General features: G+C 40.5%; 1 protein-coding gene across 3 annotated transcripts; it reads left to right on the forward strand.

The window, feature by feature from the left end:
- Window positions 1-332: 332 nt before the first annotated feature.
- Window positions 333-13,848, forward strand: nagpa (N-acetylglucosamine-1-phosphodiester alpha-N-acetylglucosaminidase). Of its 3 annotated transcripts, none has more exons than XM_061674751.1 (16): window positions 333-507; window positions 2,743-2,963; window positions 3,619-3,886; window positions 4,092-4,231; window positions 4,319-4,427; window positions 6,166-6,294; window positions 6,366-6,475; window positions 6,562-6,609; window positions 6,786-6,911; window positions 8,100-8,228; window positions 8,517-8,645; window positions 9,914-10,042; window positions 10,556-10,684; window positions 10,908-11,036; window positions 11,593-11,650; window positions 12,675-13,848. In XM_061674751.1, exons 1-16 carry the CDS (start codon window positions 419-421, stop codon window positions 12,886-12,888), a joined length of 2,157 nt encoding a protein of 718 aa, XP_061530735.1. In that variant the 5' UTR covers window positions 333-418; the 3' UTR covers window positions 12,889-13,848. The 3 variants fall into 3 exon arrangements, with proteins under 3 accessions (XP_061530735.1, XP_061530737.1, XP_061530736.1); XM_061674753.1 differs by having other exon boundaries at window positions 11,576-11,650; window positions 12,675-12,766; XM_061674752.1 differs by having other exon boundaries at window positions 453-507; window positions 1,901-2,963.
- Window positions 13,849-14,077: the final 229 nt, after the last annotated feature.

Here is a 14,077-nt window from a genome sequence, read left to right on the forward strand (position 1 = left end):
ATGCATACATACCACAAGTGTAACACATTTACATAATATTTAAAGTCTATACACTTCTAATGTATTATATTTATATCATATTTAATGTTCTGTATACCTCGAATGTACCATTACATCATATTTAACGTAAACACTTCTAATGTGTCACTTTTATATCATATTGTACCATGTCTCTGAATTCTTACAACTAGTTATAGCATTATTTTTATGATTATAATTTTTGCATTACGATACAGTCAGGACCTGCGCGTTTATTTTGTAACAATGTGACTTTTATTTTGTAAAGCATGACCGGAAACTTTGGGGAGTTTACTTTGTTTGTTTGCGTTTGTGTGAGACAAAAAAGAAAGTAGCGATGCAGCGTGACAAGAGGGCGAAAAGTGGCCTGACATTATAGTCGAGGAGAGGAGCTCCTTTCATGGCAACCACACGGATAGACGTGAGGCTCTCGTGGCTGATTTTGTGTCTCTGTGGTCGGCTGTGGACGAGCCGGACTCCCGCTGCCGGGTGAGTCCGCCAAGCTAATGGTTTGACTGGGATGCTAGTTAGTTAGCTGCCCATGCTGGAAAAACTTTTTTTTTTTTTCATTTATTTTTATTTATTTATTTATTTTTTGTCTATGCCCAAAATACCAACAATTATATTCAACGTTTAGATATTCTGTCCTCTAGTAGTCTTTTTTTCCATGTTTTTTTTCTCGACGGTAGGTCACCTACTTCCAAATTTCACAATTTAACGTGGTCGACATTTTTGGCTCCATCGTAGATAATCTTTTGTATTTTGGATATATTCAATACTTTTACCATGCTTACATAATTTTTTTACCATATGTATATTTTATTTAATGTATGTATCCTTAATGTAGCCCAATTATATCATATTTAGTGTTATACGCCTCTAATGTAGCATATTTACAGTCATATTTACTGACTGTACTTTATACCTCGAATATACCATATATAATATTTACTAACTAATCACCTCTAATGTACAAGATTTACATCATGTTTAATGAATGCAGCCCAAATTTACCATATTTACTTAATATTTAGTACTTGTACCGCTAATGGAACATATGTACATCATATTTAGTGTTTAGTATTCAATGGCTCGAGAGGTTTTTTTTCGGTCACATGATTGGTCTTTGTTTTCCGCCATGTTGGAGGTCCAGATCGGGATGATAAACTCTGTTTGAAACGGAAATAGTAGACCGATTCGTGTTTATTTGTGTGTGTTTTTTGTTTTGTTTTTTTGCTGTACTGGTACCCTAATCAGTTAATATAAGCTATGTTATAAATTTCCCAATCTCCCTAGTTGTGCTAAAAGTTGACAAGAGTATAGAGAAAGTTTGGATCCCGTGATGACAAAGTAAAAAAGTAAATAACAGTGACGTCACGCACAGGCACTGTTTTGTTTTGGTGCTTATATCTCAACTGCCAACATGGCAGACAAACAAATACTGATCACGTGGTTGAAAACGATATAGTCAAACATCTCTCACCACTAATTGTGTGTGGAAATAAAACAAGATAAAATTAATCTGTTGCACATAAAAGAGCAACAACACCAAACATTGCAATGTGTTTTTTATGAGAAAAGTAGCATGCTATAATATTAGATGTTATAAAACCACACAGTAATGACAAAAATAGAATTAAAAAGAATTTAAGAGTTTTTGTCACACTTTCTCAATTCAATGCACATTGTGCTGCTTATTCCTGTGTGCGCGCCTTGGCCACTTGGGGGCAGTATAAATGCCAATTAGTTTTTTTGTCAATGTCTTTATGTCTCAAAAGTGTTCTCTGTCAATTGACTGTCTGTTGTCGTACTAGAGCGGCGGCAAATAAAGATGATTCTGATTCTGAATTCATATATACCTTTCTTTCCTGACGGGGTGCAGCAGCCAATCATATTTCTGCTGGGCGTGTTCTTACAGCTACAAATAGCGTGAGTTGTGAGTCTCTTCATAGACTGAAAATAATATGTAACCAGAGGTAATATTTATTTAACAATATTTAACAATTGTTCAAAAACTGAATTGTTCGCAAACCGAGTCCTGCGTAAACCAAGGTTAGAATAGAATAGCGCTTTAATGTCAGTCTCACAGGAACAATGAAAATTAGTTAGGCATATTTACATATTTAAATCAAATGATGCATATTTACACCATGATTAATGACGATAACGCTATTGTACCATGTTTACATTATATTTTATGTACCATATTTAATGTTCTCTACATCCAAATCTAATGTACCATATTTGCATCATATTTAATGACTAGACACCTCAAATGTACGATATTTACAACATATTTAATGACCATACCTCCAATGTAGCATATATACATCATATTTTATGAATACTAGCCTAGTGTAATGCACCATATTTATATCATGATCTGTACGCAATTAATATAAGGCTCTAATGTACCATATTCACAGGATATTTATTATTCAATGTTCTATACTCCTAATACCTGTGTACTTATACTTTTACACATCTTTGAAAAAATGAATATATTTAATATTTAGAAAAATAATGGAAATGTATGAAAAACATATTGTATGGAACTACAGATGAAAACTAGCCTTCTGGCTAATTCTGGCTTTTTTAACCATGTGTATTTCATGTGTTTTATGAAATTGCATTGTCCCCTTTCAAATAAACTGATTAATGGATGGAAGAACTCAAAACCTTTCTTTCCTCATTTCTGTCAAATACTTGACGTTCCCCGTCAAGAGTGTCGGCGATGGACGACGTCCCACTGCCCTACATGGACGTCCTGCTGCCCTACACGGATGGCCACGGCCCTCGCCACTCGCACCGCCACGTCCGGGACTGTCAACCCCACGTGCACGGCAATCACACGCACGAGAGCTTTCCCGCTAGCAATCAAAGCAGTCTGCCGGTGGCCGAGGTGAGGCTGGCGATATACAAGTTGCCCGGACGTGTCGTGACAGGTAAGTATTCGCTCACAGGGTTGGCAGTGGGTCATGAAACCTCTAAGCCAATGTGGCTAAACAGTCTAAAAATCCCTGAGCAACACTTGTGTGTAGTTAGCCACAACATCACGTGTGTTGATGTGGCTAAACCTTTAGCCACACTTAACCAGTCCTTACTAGGATGCCGATAAGCTTTAACGATGTGGGCTCAGATTAAAGCTACATAAAGTGACATTTTCTGTCTTTTTTTTCTTGCGTTTTTTTCTTCTCTATTCGTCGTCGCCATCTTCCCGCTCCAGCAACCAAATAGGTCCACTTCCGCCTCTTACAAACTGACGTAAGCGCGTTGTGCCACATTAACGCCTGTGCGTCCCTTGAGCTTCACAATAAAATAAACATTTCCCAGAGGCTGAAAAAAATCTTTACAATTTTTTTTTTCTTTACTCAAAGTACTTGAAATACCTGAGTACTCGCTCATTGCAGCCCTAAATCTATTCCTAACGCTATTCAAGGGGGGTAGGGACCGAGCCCTGCAGAGAATAGCAAAATCTGCAAATAATTGACGCCCTTCCTGAAGGGGGTTTATAATTGCCTATAGATGCCAAAATATGGCGAGAAGACACGTTTCGGTTTGTTGTCTTGTCTGGCGTTAATTCCCCCTGATTGGCTTCAGGTCACTTCACGGTGGTCCACGACCCGCTGAGGACCCTGTCAGTGCTGGAGCCCAGCCGCCCAGGAGGCTGCAGTAGTTACCGCTTGGCCACAGTGGAGGAGACATCCCAGGCTGCCGGCTGTCTGTATGCCCAGAATGCTGGCTTCTTCAACACCCATACTGGCCAGTGTCTGGGCAACGTGGTGAGCGACGGCAGAATGGTGCAGGACAGTGGTGGCATTCAGAATGCCCAGTTTGGCATCAGGAGAGATGGGACCTTGGTATTCGGGTAAGAATCGTTTGCATTGAAACACCACAAGCCAGTTAAAATTTAAATTAGGATAATTTATGCACTTGTAGGCACAGAGTTTGAAGAGCAATACGTAAATTGTGCAACTTGCATGATTTTTATGAAGCTGTTAGTCTTTCTTTCTTTCTTTCTTTTCCTTTCGGAAACGCTTATTTTTAGTAAAGTGAGCATTCTGTTTTCACAGGTATCTGTCTCAGGAGGAAGTTTTGGACCAGTCCAACCCCTTTGTTCAGTTGGTCAGCGGAGTGGTGTGGCTGCTAAGAAATGGCGAGGTGTACATCAAGTCCAGTATGACAGCGGAGTGCGACAAGATGCAGGAGACCGGTATGAATGTTCTCTTGGGTCCTCTGGCCCTTCCTTGTGGTTACACACAGTATGTCGTAACCTGAGGTGTGCTGTGTGCTTTCGCAGGGTCATTCCACCATTTTGCTGAGGTCATGTCGGCCAGGACGGCGTTGGGTCACGATGCCAACGGGAGGGTGATCTTGCTCCAGGTGGACGGACAGACGGGAGAAAGGGGGTAAGAAGAGCCAAAAGGGATTTTTACTTGATCTATAAAAACTCTACAATCACTCAAGTAAAATGCTAAGGGCTCAAGATTTAAGTGAAAAATATGCCATTAAATAATAATGACGCTAATTTTTATTGTATTTTTTTTGTGTCTGATGTGATATTACTCTGTTTTTACAAAGTTTTATGGCTGCAACACGTTCCAAAAAAGCTGGGACAGGTGGCAAAAAAGACTGAGAAAGTTGAGGAATGCTCATCAAACACCTGTTTGGAACATCCCACAGGTGAACAGGCTAATTGGGAACAGGTGGGTGCCATGATTGGGTATAAAAGGAGCTTCCCCGAATTGCTCAGTAATTCACAAGCAAAGATGGGGAGAGATTCACCTCTTTGTGAACAAGTGTGTGAGAAAATAGTCGAACTGAGGACAATGTTCCTCAACGTACAATTGCAAGGAATTTAGGGATTGCATCATCTACGGTCCATAATATCATCAAAAGGTTCAGAGAATCTGGAGAAATCACTGCATGTAAGCGGAAAGGCCGTAAACCAACATTGAATGCCCGTGACCTTCGATCCCTCAGGCGGCACTGCATAAAAAAACGACATCAATGTGTAAAGGATATTACCACATGGGCTCAGGAACACTTCAGAAAACCAATGTCAGTAAATACAGTTCAGCGTTACATCCTTAAGTGCAACTTGAAACTTTACTATGCAAAGCAAAAGTTATTCATCAACAACGCCCAGAAACGCCGCCGGCTTCTCTGGGCCCGAGCTCATCTAAGATGAACTGATGCAAAGTGGAAAAGTGTTGTGTGGTCCGACGATTCCACATTTCAAATTGTTTTTGGAAATTGTGGACGTTGTGTCCTCCGGGCCAGAGGAAAAGAATCATCCGGACTGCTATGGACGCAAAGTTCAAAAGCCAGCATCTGTGATGGTATGGGGCTGTGTTTGTGCTAATGGCATGGGTAACTTACACATCTGTGAAGTCACCATTAAGGCTGAAAGGTACATACAGGTTTTGGAGAAACATATGCTGCCATCCAAGCAACGTCTTTTTCATGGACGCCCCTGCTTATTTCAGCAAGACAATGCCAAACCACATTCTGCACGTGTTACATCAGCGTGGCTTCGTAGTAAAAGAGTGCGGGTACTAGACTGGCCTGCCTGCAGTCCAGACCTGTCTCCCATTTGAAAATGTGTGGCGCATTATGATGCATAAAATACGACAACAGAGACCCCGGACTTTTGAACAGCTAAAGCTGTACATCAATTCAATGGTAAAGAACTCCACCTACAAAGCTTCAACAATTAGTGTCGTCAGTTCCCAAACATTTATTGAATGTTGTTAAAAGAAAAGGTGATGTAACACAGTGGTAAACATGACCCTGTCCCAGCTTTTTTGGAACGTGTTGCAGCCATAAAATTCTAAGTTAATGATTATTTGCTAAAAACAATAAAGTTTATCCGTTTGAACATTAAATATATTGTCTTTGTAGTGTATACAATTAAATATAGGTTGAACATGATTTGCAAATCATTGTATTCTTTTTTTATGTATGTTTAACACAACGTCCTAACTTAATTTTAATTGGGGTTGTAGTTCAAATCGAGTAAAGTCTCATGAATACAAAATTAAAGTTAAGTCGAATCTTGCTTAGGTTTATCTCAAGTCAAGTCATGTAATTCGAGTCCCCTACCTCTGCTGAACGCTTCGCTCAAGATTTTGCATATCTTAACAGAATGAACCTTTTTGAGATGGCCATCTTCCTGAAGAAAAATGGAGTCATCAACGCCATCAATCTGGACGGTGGTGGGTCTTCCACCTTTGTGTCCAGTGGCTCCTTGGCCAACTACCCTTCTGACGAATGGTAGCTTGCGCCTCATAAATAATAAGTACCTCTGTCGCCTCTATTTTCATGCCCTCTAAATCTCACCACAGCAAAGCAGACAAAAGGTGGCACTGCGCTCGGGCAGTCTCCACCATCCTGTGCGTCCATCCGCAGCGTTGCCATCCGTCGGACTGCGGCGCCCACGGAGTCTGTGCCGCCAGTTAGTGTCCACTCCCCCAAACCAACACCAGCCAGCTGTAAGTCAATTTTCTACCTTAGGTGTTTCATTTGTCTGTTATGTTGCAGGTGGTTGTTTCTGTGATGCCGGATGGAGAGACAAGAACTGTAGTCAAGGTATTCATAAACAAACTCGGACTCCATAGTGCACAAAACCTGTAGCTAATGCGCAAAAGTGCACCAAATGAACTTAAACATGTATTCCTTGTTCTAATAAGAGGAGCTCACCTCTTGCTTCATACCAAGACACAAGCTTATATATAACAAACTATATATTGTGTTCCCGGTCTCAGAGTGCCTGCCGGGTTTCTATGGCGAAGGTTGCCATCAGACGTGCTCCTGCATGAACAGCGACTCATGCCATCACGTCCACGGAGGCTGCAGCTGCAGTCTGGGGTTCACTGGAAAATCCTGTGAAGGTACAAGCCATTTGCCATCATTGCAGAAAGCCAAGAGTTGTGTTTGTAGTTTAGCTGGTTTGTTTTTTTCATCAAGATTCGGTTGAGAGACTTAAACGTATTAATTACTAATCGTGCGAGCGAGAGAAGCTAAGAAAGGGAGCTGACACAAGCTAATGTAGACATCGCTCAAAAGAGGATTCATGTTTAGTGTTGTTGATAAGGGACATCACAAGAACTTTGGACAAACTAGATGCTCCGCTTCAAGTGTTTTAGCACGAGTGCTAATTCTCAACACCTGTCCACACGAGGACAAAAACATATATTACAAAGTAGATAAAATGCAGTATTATACATACAGAGAAGTTAATTAATCCATATTTATAATCATTGTTGTACCAAGTACTTCCAATGTTAAGCAAATATAGGTTCATGTGAGGAGCGCTGCCCAGACTTAAGAAAAAATTTTTTTAGGTCCCTGACAAAAGTCTCCGGAATTTGCGCCCCAGCAAATTCCGGAGACTGACCCCTTTAAAGGACAAACTGGACTGTTCAAATTAGGTCTTAAACATTAGGAGGATACAGTGCCCCCTGACAGAGACTTGAGTGGTTGGTGTGTCAGAAGTTTGACATCTGGTGAGCAGCGCTGAAAACAATGATAGCACAGAATTATTCAGACATTTAAAAACCAGTTTCAGTATACTAAAATTGACAAGCTTTTCAAAGGTAAAGAGTTTATGCTTTTGTATTACTTCGCAGTGATACCACCGTATTGGCTTTTTGTGTCTTACCTTAATTGTCTGTTTATAAGGTGAGATGACAGGTTTCATTGTGGTAGTTGACATTTGTGACCAGGAGATGATGTGGAAGCAGTTCAGGTTTGTTTGACCGTTTTGGATTTATTGTATTATAACGTGACTTTGAAATTTTTACCGTCACGTCCACGGAGGCTGCACCAGCACACCTGGGTTCATTGGAAAAACCTGTGACGGTACAAAACATTTGCTAACATTGCAAGAGCCAACTGTGGTATTTTTAGTTTAACTGGTTTGGGTTTTAAATTACGTGATGCAGTGGACTGACATAGATGTGTGTTCATCATGTTAACGAGAGGAGCTAAGAGAAGGAGCTGCCACAAGCTTACTGCATGTAGATGTCCCTTAAAAGATGATTCATGTGTAAAATTGTATGTTGTGTTCTTGGTCTCAGAATGTCTGCCTGGTTACTATGGCGACGGATGCAATCAGACGTGCTCCTGCATGAACGGTGGCTTGTGCCATCACATCCACAATAACTGTAGCTGCACTCCGGGTTACACTGGAAAAACCTGTGAAGAAGGTATTTGTTATGACCCATATTTCCATGATGAAACTAAATTAGACAGATGTCATTAAGTGTGACGTGGTCACCTTCCTCAGAGCCACAAACAAACCAATTTCCAGATAAATGTCATCATATTTTTTAGTCTCGCTGCATCTTGTTTTTTATCACATGATGCATTTGTTGGACATAAACGTGTACTCATTGTGCTAGCAAGAGGAGCTAAGGAGGAGCTGACACAAGCTTATGTAGACATCCCTTAAAAGAGGATTGATGTGTAAAACTATATTTTGTTTCCGCTCTCAGAGTGCCTGCCTGGTTTCTACGGCGACAGCTGCAATCAAACGTGCTCCTGCATGAACGGTGGCTCGTGCCATCACATCCACGGAGGCTGCATGTGCTCTCCGGGGTTTATTGGAAAAACCTGCGAAGAAGGTATTTGTTATTTGTTCCAAGATGGTGATTACTTGTATACCAAAAGTGCCCAGGCCAGCTCTGTCTTTAGTCGGCGGGGATCATCATTGTGGGAACAAGAAGGGCTCAGTCTCTTTACATAGCTGAGTTTTTACAGCGCCATCGTCTCCACAAGATTACTCTATGTATGTGGGACCTGGACTGCATACCAGAGGCACCCAAAAAAACTCAACCGCTTCCTTCTCAAATTTCTCTGCAAATGACAGGATCAAGTCCTTGACACAGATACTTGAGCAGACCAGCATGCCCAGTGTCTTCACCATGTTTCGTCAGGCTCAACTCCGCTAGGAGGGGCATGTCACAAGGATGTCATCTGAGTTACCAAGTGTGTCCTGTATGTTGAACTGCTGGCTGGTGCAAACTCCCACAGTGGCCAGAAGAGGCGTTTCAAGGACACCTTGAAATCTTGTCTGAAGGACTTTGGCATTTGACCACAACTCATAGGAGACCCTGGCCCAGGAGTGCCCAATATGGCAAGGGTCCATCAGGAAAGGAACAGCAATGCATGAGCCACAGTGCATCACACTACCAACACAACTCCCATGTCATCGGAAATCCGACTTCACAAGCTGACACTGGATTGCCTTCCTGCCATAGAATCTTCACGGCACCGATTGGCCTTATCATTCATCTCCGCATTTACCCCACCCCACAGATGGATGACGGATGAAGGTGGTCTTCTTCCCTTTGACCGATGTCGATGATGTGTGAGGTGGTCATCTTCCTCAGAACCACAGACAGACCGAACTCCAGTCCAACAGTCGTCATATTGTTAAGTTTAGCTGCTTGGGTTTTGCATCACATAATGCAGTTGACAATTTTATATAGCATTCCCTAAAAAGAGGATTAATGTATATCACTGCAAATTGTGTTTCTGATGTCAGAGTGTGTGCCGGGTTTCTATTGCCATGGCTGCAATCAGGTGTGCTCCTGCATGAACGGCGGCTCGTGCCGTCACGTTCATGGAGGCTGCAGATGTACTCTGGGGTTCATTGGAAAAACCTGTGAAGAAGGTACAAGAACTTTGTCAACATTGAAGAAAGAAAGAGCCAACTCTTGTGGTTTTGGTTTAACTGGTTACGGTTTTCCATTACATGATGCAATTGACAGACTTGAACATGTATTCATTGTGCTAGTGAGAGCTAAGAGGAGGATCTGACATAATTTCATATAGACATCACAAAAACAGGAGTAATGTCTAATATTGGACATTGTGTTTCTGATCTCAGAGTGCCTGCCAGGTTTCCATGGCGATGGCTGCAATCAGAAGTGCTCCTGCAAAAACGGCGGCCCGTGCCATCACGTTTCTGGAAGCTGCAGCTGCTCTCCGGGGTTTACTGGAAAAACTTGTGAAGAAGGTATAATTTGTTAGAACTAATATTTCCATAGCTAAAATTAATTCTATGTCACTGTATGAAGTGGTCACCTTCCTCAGAGGGACCAAACTCCAGATAAATGTTTATAAATGTTAATCAGTTTATTTGAAAGGGGACAATGCAATTTCATAAAACACATGAAGTACACAAGGTTAAAAAAGCCAGAATTAGCCAAAAGGCTAGTTTTCATCTGTAATCCCCTGGTGATGTAAAAAAGCAGTCAAATACATCTACAAGACAATATAATACAGGATACATAATCAAAGACTTACTATACTATTAAGAGAGAATAAAACCACAAACCATATAAAATATTTTTATAAATATTTTCCATCTTATCTGCTTTGGGATTCACATCACATAACTCTTTTGGTGGACTTAAAAGTGTATTCATTGTGCTAGCAAGCGGAGCTAAAGTAGAGCTGAAACAGTTTTATATAGAAGTCCCTAAAAAGAGGATTAATGTGTAAAACTGTGTTGTGTTCCTGGTCTCAGAATGTCTGACGGGTTTCTATGGCGATGGCTGCAATCAGACGTGCTCTTGCATGAACGGCGGCTCATGCCATCACATCCACGGAAGCTGCAGTTGCTCTCCCGGTTTCACTGGGGAAACCTGTGAAGAAGGTACAAGAAATTTGACAACATTGAAGAAAGAACGCGCCAACTCTTGTGGTTTTGGTTTAGCTGGTTACGGTTTTACATTACATGATGCAATTGACAGACCTGAACATGTATTATTCATTGTGCTAGTGAGCAGAGCTAAGAGGAGGAGCTGACACAATTTGATATAGACATCACAAAAAAGAGGATTAATGTACAAAATTGTATATTGTGTTTCTGATCTCAGAGTGCCGGCCAGGTTTCTATGGTGATGGCTGCAGTCAGAAGTGTCCCTGCATGAACGGCGCCTCGTGCCATCACGTCTCAGGAAGCTGCAGCTGCTCTCCGGGGTTCACTGGAAAAACCTGTGAAGAAGGTGTTTGTTATGACCCATATTTCTATGATTATAATATATGGCTTATTATTATCTTGAAACAAAATACAAGTGATGGATTGAACAAGAATGTAAAGTTTGCCAACGTTGCAAAAAAATGATGGTGTTTCAGTTGTGTGTAGTCAAATTATTGGCAAAAAAAAATATTTGCATTGGACTTCATGATATTCTTATAACATAATGCTGCTGATGGAGTTAAACATGTATTCATTGTGATAGCGAGAGGAGCTAAGGAGGATCTGTAGGCCAATACACAAACTTACAAACCCTAATTCCAATGAAGTTGGGGCGTTGTGTAAAACGTAAATGCAAACAGAATACTGAATTGAACATTCTTTTCAACCTATATTCAATTAAATGAACTACAAAGACAAGATATTTAATGTTCAAACTGATGACACAAAAGCTCTTCGACCCCCACCAACACCCAACATTAGCTCAGCAGCGCATTGTCTATAGATAACGCTCGTCCTTTATGTGTCAGAGTTATGTATTCGCTCGTCATCATCACTGCTCCACAGTCTTTTGTCTTCTCCAGTCACAGACGAACGCTCACAGGCCAAAGAGCAGGAGCAGAAAACGTATCACCTGACAGAGTAAGTATGGAAATATATCTTATTTATTGTAAAAATGTGACTTTATTCTTATAGTATTACAACTTTGAAATTTGATTTATACATTTTTTTGTGCAACAATACGACTTATTTTGACTTGTCATGGTAAAAAAATATATATATTTTCATACCATTCCACCTTTTTCTAAATTGTTTCCTGTTCTTCTTTTTTCATCCCTCCCATAATCTAATTTTCACCCCTTTTACTTTATTCCCCTTTGTTTATTTTTCTTTATCCCCATTTGCTTATTTTTCTTTGTATTCATTTTTATCGTTTTTCATTTTTGTGTTTCCTTTTATATCTCATTTTCCCTTTACTAATTGTCTGGTGTTTTTCTTTTTTGTTATTTTCAATTTGTTTTGGCCTTTATTCATGTTTTCATTCTTGACTGACTTTCTTTATATTATTTTTCTTGTTTTTCAATTGTTTTTTCCTTTTCTTTTTCTCTTCTTTTTGCCCTCTCCCCCATTTTCTTGATTTTTTAAAAACAAATTTCCTCATTTTTCCTTTTCTTTTTATATGTTCCTTCTTTGGCTTATTCAAATTTCTTTTTCTGATTCCTGTCGAAGTCCCAATTTGTTAGTCTTTTTTCCCCCCATTACATATTCTTTCCCCTTTTAATGTTTTTTTGTTCTTCATTCATTTTCTCCTTTTATTTTTCCCCTTTTGTAATGTTTTTAATTCCTTTCTCCTTTTCATTTGTCTTTTTTCCTCACATTTTCCTTTTTGTTCATTTTCAATTTTAAAATTGTTTGTTCCTTTTTTTTTACTCCTTTTACTTTTGACATTTTTGCTTGAAAATGTACAGCTTTTTATTAAAAACATTTACATAATAACAGTATAACAGTCACAACTCGTATTACGACGTTTTATCTTGGAGAAATTTACTATTTTCTTGTAATGTTTCCACTTTTTCCTGAAACATAAAGGACTTTTTACTGAGAAAAAGTACGACTTTATTCTCATTACGTTTTGCCCTAAAATGTTATCTTATTCCATCCACAGAGCAACATGGCTGACACTCACCATCATCCTGAGCATTCTGCTGCTACTCAGCCTACTGGCTCTGGTTGTGCAGCTGTGCGGATATTCGCTGGCGACTCGCATGCGTGCCAACTTCACCTACCTGCCGCTGACCACCTTCGACGGCGGGGACTCCAACGGCGGGGGGCCTGGGAAATGGGATCGGGATTGCTCCAACTCCATGGAATTAATATAATCCACGAAGAAAAGCCACTAAGATGTTCCAGTGAATTTCATCCATCCATCCATTTTCTGAGCCGCTTCTCCTCACTAGGGTCGCGGGCGTGCTGGAGCCTATCCCAGCTGTCATCAGGGCAGGAAGCGGGGCACACCCTGAACTGGTTGACAGCCAATCAGCAGGGCACATAGAAACAAACAACCATTCACACTCACAGTCATGCCTACGGGCAATTTAGAGTCTCCAATTAATGCATGTTTTTGGGATGTGGGAGGAAACCGGAGTGCCCGGAGAAAACCCACGCAGGCACGGGGAGAACATGCAAACTCCACACAGGCGGGGACGGGGATTGAACCCGGGTCCTCAGAACTGTGAGGGTGACGCTCTAAGCCAGTCCTCCAACGTGCCGCCCAGTGAATTTCAAACACTGGAAAAGTCAGTGGTGTAAGGTCTGTAGCTTTTTCCTCGATTACCCATGATAAAGTCCATTGCACATTTCATCAACAAAGTCGCAAAATTCACTTGTCAATGAATGTAGCGGTGTGGTGCATGACATCACCACCGACTAATTTAACCATATTCCCCTCGACACAGGATAACTTAAAGTGAGTGCCCATAGAGATTCAATTGCATTGTCACTGGAAGCATTGCATCACCAAGTGCAGAAGCGCTCGCTTCTGCAATAGTCAGGAGACTAAAGATTGACTTGGTTGTTTTAATTTCACATAGTTTCATTCCTGGGACGCCATTATTTGGATAACTATATATTTTTTAAAATGAAAACTCAATGTGAATGTAATATTTTTTATTTTTTTTGTAGCTTGAGGTAGTTCTCAGGAATACTTGCTGCTACCTGCCAGCTGAAATTACAGTACAAATGTTGTGCAAACTTATTTTTGAGAGAATGTAAAATTATTCATGCAGAATTTATGGAAATATTGCAATATTTATAGTAGAATGTTAAACAAATGAAGAAATAAAAATATTTATTTTTCTGACTGTTGTCAATTTGTGATGGCTTGTGGGGGACGGGGGGGGGGGGTCAGGATGTAATAGCTGCCTCAAGGCGCTTGAGGGAGCCAAAGCTTCGCGATAATTAAGCTGAGGGCAGTGCTGCAGCCTTTTAGTTCGACAGTTCAATTTGTTTATTCCTTCCCTTTTGTTTTTGTTTTCCCTTTATTTTTTACTTTACTGATACGGGGAAGTC

This window comes from Phycodurus eques, chromosome 4, assembly GCF_024500275.1.
Source record: "Phycodurus eques isolate BA_2022a chromosome 4, UOR_Pequ_1.1, whole genome shotgun sequence".
In the NCBI taxonomy this organism is placed as follows: Eukaryota; Metazoa; Chordata; class Actinopteri; order Syngnathiformes; family Syngnathidae; genus Phycodurus; species Phycodurus eques.